Source organism: Meleagris gallopavo, chromosome 6 (genome assembly GCF_905368555.1).
Source record: "Meleagris gallopavo chromosome 6, MGAL_WU_HG_1.1, whole genome shotgun sequence".
Taxonomy (NCBI): domain Eukaryota; kingdom Metazoa; phylum Chordata; class Aves; order Galliformes; family Phasianidae; genus Meleagris; species Meleagris gallopavo.
Window position 1 is genome coordinate 42009397 of NC_139409.1, and position 14334 is coordinate 42023730.

The following is a 14334-nucleotide window of genomic DNA, read 5'->3' on the forward strand; positions in this document are numbered from 1 at the left end:
ATTCCCAGCTCACAGGCCGGCAGCGCTCACACCTCCTGTGAGCAGCTCACTGCCCAGTCATGCCAGCCACGCTGCCTGTCGCTGTGTGACTCCCGACATGCTCACACAGCCTTACACAGAGCCCCGACCCAACGCTCCTGGAGCGCTCCTGCTGCACCGCTCAGAGCTGAGCCCCCGCACCGGCACCCGGTGAGGTGCGTCTCCCTGGGGTACGAGCCCCGCCTTCGCTCCTTTGCCCCAGGGCTCAAGGGGGACGGGCTGATATCCGGGCTGCCGGAGTGCTGTACGAGCAGCGCTCCGCGGGCGCTGACAGGAAGGGGCCGTTGTGCCGAGGCGGGAAGCAACTAAAGTCCGGCACTGCCCGCGCCAGGCACGCGCCGAGAAGGCCCAACGCGCACGCGCAGCCCGAGCCCCACCCATCCCGCTAACTGGGCTCAACGGTCCCCGGTGCGCCCGTCCTCGACCAATCGGCATCCGCGCCGCCGCCTGCCCGCACGCCACGCATTCTCACGTCGCGACGTCAGCGGCTCGTCCCGGAGGCTTCTGACTAGCCGGAGGCCGCTTCCTCCTTAGCCGCTCATTGGCCGAGGGGCTTCGGCGCACGCGCAGAAGTCTCCGCCCGCCCCACGCTCTCCCGCCTGGCGGCGCGTCAGCCGGAAGGCCCCGCCCCCTGGCTCTAGCCCCGCCCCCTCCGCTTCGTGCCGTGTCAAGCGGCGGCCACCGGCGTGGAGTGCGGCAGCCTCCCGCCGCCGCGCAACGGGCGGGCCCGGCCGGCCGCTAAGCGCTCGGGGACGCACCTGTCGGTCCGGCCGTCTCCCGCCTCCTGCCGCCGCCGCCGTTAGGAGCGGCGCCCGGCCCCGCCGCCATGGCGGAGACCGAGGAGAGGAGCCTCGACGACTTCTTCGCCAAGCGGGACAAGAAGAAACGGAAGGAGAAGAGCGGCCGCAGCGCCGCCTCGGCTTCCACGGCCTCCAGCGCTACCAGCGCCGCCTCCAACGCCGCCGGAGCGGCCGCTGCGGCCGGAGGACCCCGCCCGACCGACGGCGGCGGCGGCTCGGGGGCGGCCGCCTCGAGCGGCGGCTCCGCCAAGAGCAAGGTGCGGCCCGGGGCGGCGCTGGGGGAAGGGGCACGGCCGCCTCCGGGCGCGGGGCCGCGGCGCCTTCCTGCCGGCAGGGGGAGCGCCGGGGCGGCGCCGCCTTGGCCACGCGGAGTGCGGGCGGCTCTGCTCCGCCGCGGCCACGCGGGAGGCACGGGGCTGCGCCTGCTGGGGGCGCGGAGCCCGGCCGGGGGAGCCGCTGCCGGGAGGGCTCGCGGTGTGTGATGGTGGTGGTGACGGGGAGAACGCGAAGTGAGCGCTGGCAGCTGGTATTTGGGGCCTCGCTAACGCTGGGGTGCTCGCGGCTTTCTGGCTGGAGCGAGGGCGACGGAAAACCTTCCTGCTTTCTTGTCGGTGAACGCGGCTCTGGTGGCTTGGGTTGGAAATCAAGTTCCTTGAATGTGAAAGGTGCGTTAATTTGGGAGCTGTGCTGTTTCCATGGAGATGGGGGCATAAGAAGTCTGCGAGCTCGGAGCTGTGGAGTCGCACGTGTGCGGAAGCCTCTGAGTCCTTAACAGGCCGTGCGGTGACTCCGGGCCGCTTCTGCTGTCGCCTCGGGGCAGGTCGTAGCCTGGGCTACAGGTCGGTGGTGTGCTGGGCTCCTCAAAGGAGCTGTGTACTTAGCTGCCCCACTGGAAGGACACCGAGCCGTTGGCATGCATAGTGCGAGCAGTGTAAGGCAGGAAGTATGTAACTGCTATTAGGCAGCGTGTGTCTCAAACTGGTGACTAAGGAGAACTGCTCATCTGTTCTGGTCTCCTTCAGCCCTACTTTAATAACACCAGGACCTGCTGAAGGACAAAACTGGCTCCGCTCAGATGGATTCCACCTTCCCCATGTCCTTCCCAGAGGCTAGAAGCGATTCAGGATATTCCTTGTTCTTTGTATCGTGTGAAATATGTGATGGAAAAGTAAATCTCAAGCTTCACGAGCATTCAAGCTGTCATAAAAGCACAGTAAAAAGGAAAGGTCTTGCTCTGCATTTCACAGCTCTCTGCTGCACAGTCCTGTTCCCTACTTGGTGTTCCTTGCCTTTCCTCTAGTTTTTTTGCTACGCTAATGTGGTTATCTTTCACTTGAATGCCTTTTTTTGCTGGGGCATTTTGTGACTGTTGTAGTGAGTTAAAATCAGTTGCAATTAGCTCACTGGCACATTATGGGGATGTGCAGTAAGTTAAGGGAGGAAAGAGTGGGATCTTTTTCCTTGTTGGCAGTGGTGCACAGATTGGTTTGCCACAGAGCTGCGATTCGCTTTAGTTTTCTTTGTAAAATCTTGGCTATCATCTCTTCATCGTTTGGTAAAAAGATGGTAACAGCTTCTTTCTCTCTTACAGGAAGAGGATGACTGGAAAGAGTTTGAACAAAAAGAAGAAATTGATTATAGTGGTCTTAGAGTTCAGTCCATGCAAATAAGGTACTTTTTTTTTTTTTCCCCTTCTCTTCCCCATCAGACTTATCATTGCATGTTTCAAAGGACTGTTCTTTTTCTCTCCACAGAATATGATTAAAGAGACCTTTGATATATTTCTGCTAGTGTAGATCTGATTGCTGTGGGATAGCTTAGGCCATCTGTCATTTTGATGTTTGGGGCCTCTCTTTTGTTTGAGACTTAAAGTTTTCTCCAAGTACTTAAAATTCCCCTTATGTAAAGGTAACAGAACGGGAATTTCTCTGAGAGTAATGCCAGGTAATTCCTCCGGAATCACTTGCATGATGTAAGGATATCTGACTCAGTCTGGAGCAAATTCCTGAATACTTGCATTTCTGTTTAAAGAGTACAAAAATATAGTTGATAAAACCACGATGTTGTGATGAGACCCGCAGGATTGCATTTGTGAGCCTCATCCAAGATGCTTTGTTTGCTTTTTCATTAGATTCTTCCTGTAGTCTGACCAAAGTAAGTCCACTTCAATCTGTTCTGGTTAATAAAAAGGTTTCGATAAGTTGGAAAAAGGATTTTAATGACCACAGTTTTAGGCTGAAAATATCACGTGATCCTTCAAGTACTGATAAGCGTCAGCATTGATCTGCTTCATTATCAGGTTTTTCCCTCTTCGAAGGCATCTAGTCCTAGGCTGTTTACAGGTTTCTGGTCCACAAGCTCTCCATACCGTCAGAGTGGCAGAGCAGATAAGCGACATGGGCTGCTTCACTGATGGAAAAGCGAGTGCTGTGCTTTTCTAGACAAAAGGCCAGCATTCTGAATGCTTTTGACACTGATGTGTTTTCAGGCGCGTGGAACTTCCTGTCACAGGATCCTGTAATGACTTAGTTTACGGACTCAAGGGTAGACTGGACAAGCAGATAGAGGACAAACCCACTGGAGACTGTTGATTATCCAGCTCAGGAGATCTTTTAGCTGAAAACAAGACACAAAGTACTCAAGGTGGGGGGGGGGGGGGAGAATGTAATGACTTTGTGATTAGTAGTATTTAGTGTGTAATACATTTCTTTTCTCTCTTACAGTGAAAAAGAAGATGATGAAAGTGAAAAAAGAGAAGAACCTAGTGACAACTGGGAGGAAACCAGTGGTGTTGTAGACAGATCATCTGGTCCTTGGAACAAGTCAGCTCCTGCACCAGCACCTGTTGTTGAAACAATTGGTAAATGTGACTCGGTTGTTGATTGTACCAGTCAGAATTGAGCTACTGAGAAGGCAGAGTGCAAGGAGTAGTTCCTACTCCTGTGAGGGCTTCTGAGGAACAGAGTTGTTAAAGCTGTCAGATAATTACAGTAAACATGGCAGCTGTCTTTTTATTTCAGGCTTCAAAGTGGGGAGGATGGAAAGCATCTCATTTTTAATTATTTTTAAATTAATTCCCTCTACTTCATAATTTGCAAAGAAATCAGTTGAAAGCATTTCTGTGGATCAAAAAATATTGCTTTGGTGATAAGTGGGTGTTCAGCCCATATCTGATGTTTAGTGTCACTTCCTAGTAGGGCTCAATCATTAATAGCACACTGTAGTTCTTTCAAATCAGATCTAGGTACACGGAACATGACATTGCAAAATGAATTCTTTTACTGGGAGAGGACTTTAAATTGTTTAAATTCAATTCTTAGTATTGGTGGATGTGTTTGTTTCTGTACCTGTACAAGGGGGAAAAAAATGTGTTATTGTAGGCTTTTTACCTTAAATGTAAACTATTTGAGTGTTCCCTTCAGCATATGGAGAAGTGCTGTAAATGAGAGTTGGCAAGTACGTAATTACATGTTTAGATCTCAAGTTTTGAATGCAAGCTGCTAATAAATTGCAAAAAAAAAAAAAAAACAAAAAACAAAACCAAACCAAAAACAATACAAAAAAACAAACAAATAAATGTATTCTTAGAGATTAAGGCTCTGAACTTCAGGGAGCAAAATGCCAAAACTGCATTTCAATTCAATACTGAGTATAGATAAAATTAGGTGACATGGTTTTTCTGCCTTATCTGGAATATTTGCTTCCCAAGTTTTAAAAAAATGCAGTGGCATGCTTGTAAAGTTCTTCTTTCTGTGTATGTTTGGTGGGTTGGTACTTTTTTCTTGGTGGTTTTTTTTTTCATGATGAATGCAAACTTACCCTGTTGTCTCCATGTTGCTCCTATGACTAGTTACAGAACCTCCAGAGCCAGTTCAGACTGGTGGTGTATACAGGCCGCCTGGCGCCAGAGAGGGTGGCAGGCCTCGGAGGGCACAGCAAGGACCACCTGAAATCTATAGTGATACACAGTTTCCATCACTGCAGTCTACTGCCAAGCTTGTAGACAGTCGAAAGTAAGTACATTGCATTAATTCCTTGAGAGAGATGTTTTTACCTCTGTTCTATGTTGTTATAAGGACTAAGCCCAAATCTTTCCATAGAGAAAGAACTAAAAAAATCAGTCTCTTTGGCAAAGAGATGGGAAAGGTCTTAACTATAAGAAAGACTTCCCTTGAAATAACTTGTATAGGATGATGCCCAGTAAGAGAACCAAACAAGATTCCCAGCTACTTAATTGACTTGCTGGGGGATTTTTCCAAGTAGAATGTTTTTGCTCTTGACAACAACTGATTTCATTAGATGCTAGCTGCGATGAGGATCTTTGATATCAGTTGTCAGAAAAACAATTAGAATGTCTGAGCATGCTTCCTTCTCATCAGAGATGCGAAGGTAACTTAAGTAAAGGAAGATAAATAGCCTGATGTTTATTTCATTTGCTTGGTGTTTTGACTTCTCGATGTGGTATTGATCAACACAGCCTAACTGGAGCTGTTTCCTTTGGTTTCGGTGTGACTTTGTCTGCTTGGCATCTGAGATGTGCACTAGGGCTTGAGTGGTACAAATTGGGCAAAGGTGGAAATCTGAGCATTTCAGAAAGTGAATGGGTTTCTGTTTTCAAAACATTATCTTTTGTAAATGTACTTGAATTTATTTTAGAGAACTTTAATATTGAAATGTATGGTGTAACCTGAATTGCACTTGAAGATAAGCTTGATTCTAGCGAACAGGTTTTACAAGATTTGCTTGGGAATGTTTGTCTATTCTGTTAAAACTCTAGACCTTAGTGTTTTCTGTTCATAATATGATGTTTTTGTTGGAATGGGGTGGAAATCAACTAGAAATTTACAAGCTAGTGATACTTACTGATTACATTTATTTTCCCATAGGGATAAAGAAATGGAGAAGAGCTTTGAAGTAGTAAAACACAAAACTAGAGGTAGGGATGAGGTCTCAAAAAACCAGGCACTTAAACTTCAGCTAGACAACCAGTATGCTGTGCTTGGGGATCAGTAGAGCTGCATACACGTTACAATTAAGGAATGCTTTTTTGATAACCCTTCTACTAAGGTAACTAAACTACAGCTAACGGCTATGATGAACGTGCCACCTTTTTTCTGCTGGATCTACTGCAGCAAGTGCAGAATACTTTGACATAAGTGATCGGTTCTCCTGCACTATGGAAGCATATGTTACAACTTCTCCATTGGATATGGGGCAAATTAATGTAAATGATTGAACGAGAGTCATCGGTGTTCTTTAATTGCTCAGAAAGATACCTACAGCCAGTGGTCATTTCAAAATCTTTTTATGTTCAGATACTGAGCCTTCGTAAAGGTTGACTACCTCAGACTTGCTGCACTCATTGTGGACACCATGTGGATCACAACTTCTGGAAGAGAAGGTTACAGCTGTTTTAGTGGCCATCTGAAACTTGAAACCAGCTCTACTGGATTCCTGTCAGAAATCCTGCAGAAGTCAGCCATTTGGTTCCAATTTGCTATAACAAAGATTTAAGTGACCTTAACGAAAAACCTATCCTGTTCCCCTTCCGAGGAATCCTGTCATGTGTAGCCATAGCCTACCAGGGACTTCTGGAGCATACCATACCACCCGTGCTACCCAAGTATAACACAGAGCTGTAGTTTGTTTACCTTTTTAGATAGCTGTACTGAAGCAACGGTGAAACAAATTAAAACTCATTCAGTATCAGATTGGAGGATTGATGGATTTGAATGGTCTGTTTGTATTAGCCATTTTCACAGTTGTCTGTTTAAGCATTTTTTTCTATTTTCCACCAAAAAAAAAAAAATGCCTTCCTTGTTTCTGATATCAAATTACAGTGTATTTAAATGACAGTGAAATATTATAGTGAAATAGGGTTTATTTTGTTTTGTTTTTTTATCATGAAATTTGTTTTTCTCACCCTAGGGCACTAAGGGTTTTGATTTGACACAGAGGTATCCAGACTCCAACTGCAGTCTTTTGAATTTATCATCTTAAATGTGAGATACATGGCAGTAGTAATACCAGAGGAAAGTAAATAAATTATCCTTTGTTAAGAATGGGTATTTGTCTGTTAAAGGGCAGTGGTTACTTAATAACCAAATAACTTGTATGGAGGGATGACTTATGCTTGATAAGCCTTATTTGCTTGACTAGTTTGGTGAAGCCTGCAGGCTTCTTGAGGCAGAAATTCCTCAAAGTAAAACTCATAAATGGTATTTAATAAAGTCAGAATGTTGGGTAAGAACAGAAGGTGGCGACTTCTTTAAGTCGTTGTCATTTCTGAATTAATTGAGTGAAGGTAGGCAAAATGGCACTGATACAGGACATTGCCCATAACTGGTTCAGTCAGCAAAACCTGACGTGTACCAGAAGTGTTCTGCTGTAACTTTTTCTCTTCTTATGCCAGAAGGAAAATGAAGTACGCTAGTGGCATGCTCCAGTGTTGATGTTTCTCAGAGTAAATGCCAAAAAAAATAAAAAAGACCCAACATCTCAAAGTGTTGCCAATGGCAAGAGAAACAAGGGAACAAACCAAAACTTGCTTGCTTGCGTGGGAGTACTGTGCATTTGCAGAGGATGATGATAGCGTGGGAATTTTGCGTAGTTGGGTTCCTTTTGTCTAACTGCTGACTTGCTTTCAATTTACTTCTCTGAGGCCAATGGGAATTTTGCTGTTGACTTTGGTGGGGCAGGGTTTTACCTGGTTCTTCTGCGCACAGACTAAAACTGGCTTTGCTCTTGCAAAGTTAAGTCTTTAAAATTTCTGCTAGAAGCTGCTATTAAAGAGAGGGCTCGAGACTCTTTTCAGTCAGAGACTTTGGAAACTACCCGGCTGAAAGACTGGTACCAATACCTTGAGCTCTTAGCCATGTATCTTCCTTGAAATACCTTGTTGCCAGCAAAACTGTTGATGTGTCACTCAAGATTTCTGTGGAATTCATGGTAAATGGGCACGTCACTTGATGTGGTAGAAATGTGAAATCTTAAAACGTTTTTCCTGATTCTCTAAAGCGATTGAAGTCGCCAATGCACATGAATCAAGTTCTAATCTACTGTACGAAGGGTAGATGAGACTGTCCATTGTACCATCTTTGAGTTTTTGGGCATGGCCTCTGGCAGTTTAAGAAAACCCTGTAACAGCTTAAAATGAAATAAAATGGAAATATACATGGATTCTGGAGTGTAATGAATCTTTACCTTCAGTTCTAGCTTATAACCCTGTGATAGCTGAGCAAACATGTTGCATTTGGGTCTCTTAAGGATCAAACCATGCAGTGGGTAGTCAGCGTTCTGCTCAGGTGGGCCACGTCCAGCAGCTTACAGCAGTGCACATCAAGGTGAATTCTAACACAGCAGCTTAGTTGGTTGGCCATCTGTCAGAGTGTCTTCTGATTGCCACTGCATAGTGCTGCTTTGAGACTGAATTGAATGTGAATGATGCTTTGTGCTTTTCACTTAAGCTGGCTTTGCTAAACTAAGGAATGAAAAGCCTCGTTTTGCTGCTGCTCACAGCCTCACGGGAGTCCATCTGCTACTGAGAACTATTTCGGGGTCTTTTCTTAAGCATATCATTCCAGATTCCTTCTTGAGGCATAAAAGGGGAGGAAGAAAAAAAACGCAGCAGACTTCTGCAGTACAGAATGTTAGGCTCCTTTAGTGTTTCTTGTGCTAAATACCATCGCTAGCAACTATCAAAATGCCAGTTGTCAGTATCTTCCTTTTAACAGTTAGCTCTTCTGCATTCCTAAAGCTTTGAAAGTCAGTACTCTAGAAGCACAGTGCGCTTTTAAAACTGAGGAAACACCACTTTCTGCTTTGTTGATGCATTCATTGGAGGCATGCAAAAAATGCCAGTTTCATTCCTTTAGAGTGCTTCTGGAAGGCTTCTGCTATAAATGAAGGATTGTCAGTTGTAAATGTGAGCTGCTTAATACCAGTTGGTAAAGTGTTGTGTAGTGCTTCAGGAACTTCATAACACGTAATATGCTTTAGTAGTGGATTATTAATGTCCATTTTGAGTGTTTGATTTTTATTGTTACTTTTTATTGTTGTTTCTTTTCTTTAAAACACCTTTGTAACTTATTAAGGCCATAAAATTCGTAGCTTGATAGGAGAACGTGTGCATGTGTGTTACTTATTGGGAAAGGAGCAGTTCACATCTGTGGCTCTTGGTGGTGCAGTGCTTAGATTGCCTAGCTTTTGCCACTTAAAAGAAACAAAACAAAAAGGTGGATTTCCCAAGTGCCTGTTGGAGGAGTCTGGCGTATGTATGTGCTTGAGCTAATGAAAAATGGAGGAGAGGATCAGTTTTGTTGTTGCCCCTACTTTGCCCCCTCACTGGTTCAGTTGTGCTTTATCTTACCCACAGGTGAAGGGAACTGCTGAGAAGTGGCCCTCTGCTACTGCCTCAGTTATGTCTCTGCAGTTAGGTGTAGCAGTCACGTCCAAGGTTACTCGTAAGCTTAGGAATAGCTGAGTTACTAAAAGCACAAATTGTATTAGAAATCTGATGTTATAGGGGCTGAGGTTTCTTTTGGTGTTTGACTCTTATCTGTTGATTTTTCACCACAACAAGGCAGAGGTTTGTATACAGTTTAGGTCAGGGAGACGATGCAAAATCGATAGGACTTCACATGATGGAATTTGCTTTTGCAATAGTTATATTTAACTCTGCTCAAGCATTGTTAAGACTTGCATGTGATTTTTGGATTCAGAAAGCAAGTGTGTAAAAGGGAGCAGCAAATCTGATGTGTTTACCAGTACATTATTCAGAAAAAAAACAAAGTCATTTTAGTCTGGATATAACATAAGAAGCTGCTGTAGCAGATGGGAAAAGACAGGAGAAGACAGAACTGGGTTTGGGTTAAGGTAATTTTCATGTATTATAGCTTGGCTTCTAAAGCACAGATGTAGCTTCACCATGTTCTGGGGGAAGCAGAATAGAAAGTAATCTTATTAAGAAGAAGAAGAGAAGATGGAAATAAAGTATAACCCCAGGAGAGAAATGAGAAGGAATAGGAAGGCTTTATGCTACGTGGCAGTACTGAATGCACGGAACGGAGCGTGAGCACTTGGGTAGGAGGGACAGTGCTGCAGAGATCAGCACTGCTTTCAGAAGTGATGAATCCCTGTAACTCAACAGAAGCATTTGAAGTTCAATAGTTCGAGAGGGCGTCCTGTTTCTTGCTGCCCAGAGAGATGGTGGAGTTTAGCCTTGGTATGAGGCTGTGTGTAATCGCTTACCTAGAAAGAGAACCAGGAAAGGACAAATTCCAAGATAGTACAACGGTCTTATTAGGGAGCAAGCTTTCATTTAAGTATTAAAAATGCACCACAGTATTAATAAATCATCAGAAAAAGCGCATCTCAAAAGCAGGAATGGAAATGTATCATCATCATCATACAACCTTATGCAGTGAAAAGAAGCAAATGTTTTGTAGCCAGAGTGCAGGGCCAAGAGAGTGGGGTTTGGCCTTGGTTTCCCTCTGAGCTGCCGTGTTAACTTGGAGTAACTTGGTTTCACTTTGCCTCAGCTTCTCCAGCTGTGCAAAAAATACCTCACAAGGGTGCTGTGAGGCCGGAGGTGTTCTTAGAGGAAGCCCTGGTGCTGCAGAAGGACTGAAAATCATTATAAAAACGTTCTTACATTAGCTTTGGTTATAGTATTTCATGCTACTCTGGAGAGAACTTATTTTTACAGAATGTAACCCGTGCTCTAGTCAAGTATTACATAATTAGATGGTTATTTTAATAAGCATGGTCATAGTGCTCAGCCTGAACCTTGCCCTAACAGGCATTTCCTCTCTGGTTAACTGTGCAACCCAAATGGTTTCTTAATATAAGGCTTTCAGTTTTTACCTGGAATACATCAAGATCAGTACTGCTGTATTTTGTAAACCCCGTGGCTGAAATAAAGTTCTGCTCAGAGCTGTCTCTTGTCTTGTGGCTGTTCTAAGGCTTGCTCAAATTGCTAGAAACTAGAGCTGTTCACTCATGAAAGCATGTAGCTGTGTCACGTGACATGGTTCGGAACTGGGAGTAAGCAGAGGAAGAGCTAGGAAGGGAGAGGAATAGAGATGCAGAAGAAATGCTCTATTTACTATTTCTGCTGTTCTAGCAGTTAAGTGCAGTGGGAGGAGCATGAAGAAATAGTTGTTATGAATATGCCTTTGCCTGCTGGTGATTTCAAGGTTCATTGCTCAGCTTTTACAGCAGGGCTCCAAATAGCAGTAGAGAACACAATGGTGACATGTGTGCTGACAAATCAGACCTCTGGTGGGACAGGACAGAGAGAGATGAGGCCCTGCAGCTATTTCTCTTACTGATATTTTTATCGTTATGGCACCTCTAAGACAGTTGTTAATGTGTATCAGCAGTGATGATTCTGTGTCAGAAGTGATTACTGTTAGATTTCAACAGACTACTGCAGTTCCTTTGGAGGGAATGTTCTACTAGCTGAATGGTGAATGTTAAAGCAAAACATAGGAGGATTTTTTATGTACTTAGGGTGATGATATGAGTGGCATTTTTCATGCAGCAGTGAGATCAACAGACTGGTAACAGGCTTAAAGCGGCCTTGAGGAATGTCCTGTTATATGGTAGGTAGGAGAATTCTAAGGCATTCATCATCTATTCTTTCCCTTTACAAATAAGCTGCCTTGTTCTTACTGCCTCTCCCAGCTGTAATTTATGCTGTAATATTTTTCCATACTGTTCTGTTTGCTTTCTTGACTGCACATTGAGTAGATGTCTTCATCGAGCTGCCATGGTGATGCCTAGATCGTCCTCTTGAAAGATCACAACTAATTCAGAACCCACCAGAGCATATATGAGTGGTTTAAAGCCTTTCCTCTACTCATTGCCTTTTGTTTTTCCTGTTGACACTTACTTTGTGCTCTTTGCCAGGTTCACAAGTTAGCTTATCCTGGCAATCACCTCTTTCCCTAATGCTGACAAACCTATTAATTTTCTATGGGCATTGAATTTCGCCATCATATATACAGAAGTCTTCAGTGTCATGTATGTAATCCACTGTTCTTATCAGTGACAAGCATGACTTGCTCATGTCTTTTACTCAATCTGACCTTTTCTTGTCTACCTTCTATATAGACATTTTCTTTCTAGCTCAGTTGTTACAGCGCTGAAGTCATCAAGCTGTAACTGCTTTATTTCAAATACTTTGCCTATAGAGGAGCATTAGTTAAAATGTTGTTGCGTTTTCTTTTAATTTAAACAAACCATTTGTTCTCTATCTCTTTCAGAATATGTACAACAATAACAAAATGATTCAAACCATAAATACGGCTGATAAATGAGAGCAAAGACATTGCTAAGCAGGTAAATTGTATGTTAATCTGATCTCCAGGAGCATAAATTCATGGGTTTCAGTAGAGTTGCTCCGTATTCCTGTCACTTGGCCTCAGTTTCATTAAAACTTAATTTGAGATCTTACAGCAGCCAGAACTCAGCACAAGAGAACAAAGCCCACGGCAAACTTACTTACTTTAAATTTCTCTTTCCTTTGTTCATGGAGAGATGAAGCAAGCATATTGGTTCCTTGCTTTGACCAGCAAGTGCTCAGGCATGCCTGCTCTAATGCAACCCGGTGCAATACTTAACTGGACACTGAAATTAGATTATATTTGACACTATATTTGATGAAGGTAGTGCAGCAACACAGGGGCAGGTTTGGTCGTCGTGGCTTGTTTCACCTCTTTACATTCTCATCTTGTAGGTTAAAGGTCATACAACTATTAAGTAAGGCTCAGTACTAATTGCATTTACCAGGAATGTGACAGTTAGTTAGGAATAGAGTGGAGGTGGTATGATGGAAGAAGACTCAGACTCTTTGGATGTATGCTTGCCTCTTAGGAGCTGTATTCTCTCAGTGTTGGAATATTATGTCATTCAAAACAGCTGCTTTCTGCTATTAGCAATGATCTGTGGTTGAGAGGATGATACCTTATGTTAGGTATTCTACTTACAGTGTTTACAATAGTGGCTGCTGGGGACTGTATCAAGTCTGTAGGGTGGAGGTGAGGTTTTTCTCCCATCCTGCCACCAATTCCATTTTGAAAGCAGAGGTAGATCAGAACAGTTCTTCATGGTCTTTCCTACACATCCTAAAAGATGTAGCTGTGCTGCTGCCACTTCATGGAGCCCCGTGTTGGCCCTATGCCTCTTGTGTTACTTAACCACTCTGTACCCCTCAGGGCTGACGAGCTCTTGCTGGTTGCACTGTGTCTTTAGTCTGGGAATTTAGGTACAAGGCAAACTGGCTTTGTAAGCTGGCATGGCTGTTTTTTACAGATTTGCTTTCCTGCAGCTCAAACCACAGCGCCACTTTTTCTTCACTATGATATTCCCTTCTTTTGTTCAGCTGTATTATTACCCAGCCAAGGATCTTGATCCAGGTACCTCATTGACCATTTACTGAGAGAGCAGTTCTGTAAGCAAGAACTCACAAGTCAGGATCATGCTGTACATCACCAATCTAGGCTCTAGCACCATGTACACAGCTCAACTGCTGCTGCAAAATGTTTAGTAAGTAAATACAATATTCTTGAGTCCTGAAGAATTGATGTCTAGATCCTCAAAGGCTCCATGACAGCTCATTCCAACATAATGCAGCAAAATGAAAGGAGTAGCACTGGTTGCAGTAAAACAGATGAGCTATGAGAAGGAATGAAGTTGTGTGACTGGTAACTTGTTAGTTCAAGCACAACTGCCTTGCCTGGGCAGTAGGAGCATGGTCCTGCCTAGAGGGTGTGTTTGGTTTGGTTCAATAACAAGACGACACAGCAAAGAACAGCAAAGAGGACATCTCTATAAATGAAAATATGAAACTGAATTTACTTTCAGCAATGTACGGGAATGCCTCAGCACTAGAGCCAACCTGAAGTAACAAAGATGAAGCCCTTTGAGTTCTTACAGCAGTACAAAAGAAAGGAGGATACTGTCTGGCTGGAAAAAGGGTTGGTCAGGAGCCCATCCAGCACAGCAGAATAGAAGATGATCACTATGTGGCCCCTCACAGTTAACACAGGAACCTCCTGGTGCCTGTATATTGATATATCCTTATAGTAATAATTTAAGTTCAAAACCTAAGCTATGTGTATATATATATTTTTGGCAGTAGTTCTTTTTTACCCTGGTTTCCCTCTCATGGTTTCTGCATATGCCAGCTTCTGACTGTGCAGCGCACACCTCTGTTCCACTTTTGTCCCATGTTAGAGTAATGGTATCAAGCTCTGTAAAGCACTTTTGTGATGTTTCCTGTAAAGAAAGCTGAAGAAAATAAATTTATCTTAACAGCAGCAACTAAATTTAAACCTCCAGGTTTGTCTGTTTGTGTTCATCTGTCCAGTGACTCCAAGCAATGACAGCAGGTACTTGTGACTTGACAGCAGCATGCTGTCACTGTGGTGCTTAAGACTTGGGATAGAAATTCTCTTGCTTACCTCTTTGCTTCACTTGTGCCCTGCCTATG

At 44.1% G+C, this 14334-nt stretch overlaps 1 protein-coding gene across 2 annotated transcripts; it reads left to right on the forward strand.

Annotated features, from left to right (window-relative positions):
* Window positions 1-651: 651 nt before the first annotated feature.
* CDV3 (CDV3 homolog) lies at window positions 652-8018 on the forward strand. Of its 2 annotated transcripts, none has more exons than XM_085226478.1 (5): window positions 652-1096; window positions 2431-2510; window positions 3563-3699; window positions 4690-4852; window positions 6155-8018. In XM_085226478.1, exons 1-5 carry the CDS (start codon window positions 866-868, stop codon window positions 6159-6161), a joined length of 618 nt encoding a protein of 205 aa, XP_085082604.1. In that variant the 5' UTR covers window positions 652-865; the 3' UTR covers window positions 6162-8018. The 2 variants fall into 2 exon arrangements, with proteins under 2 accessions (XP_085082604.1, XP_085082603.1); XM_085226477.1 differs by having other exon boundaries at window positions 680-1096; window positions 5726-8018.
* The last annotated feature ends 6316 nt before the right edge of the window (window positions 8019-14334 follow it).

Excerpts from the sequence above, each read along its gene's own strand:
- CDV3 (XM_085226477.1), top strand. The coding sequence starts at position 866 with ATGGCGGAGACCGAGGAGAGGAGCCTCGACGACTTCTTCGCCAAGCGG. Across the intron at positions 1,097-2,430 it reads GCGGCTCCGCCAAGAGCAAG|GAAGAGGATGACTGGAAAGA; the intron begins GTGCGGCCCGGG and ends TCTCTCTTACAG. Across the intron at positions 2,511-3,562 it reads GTTCAGTCCATGCAAATAAG|TGAAAAAGAAGATGATGAAA; the intron begins GTACTTTTTTTT and ends TCTCTCTTACAG.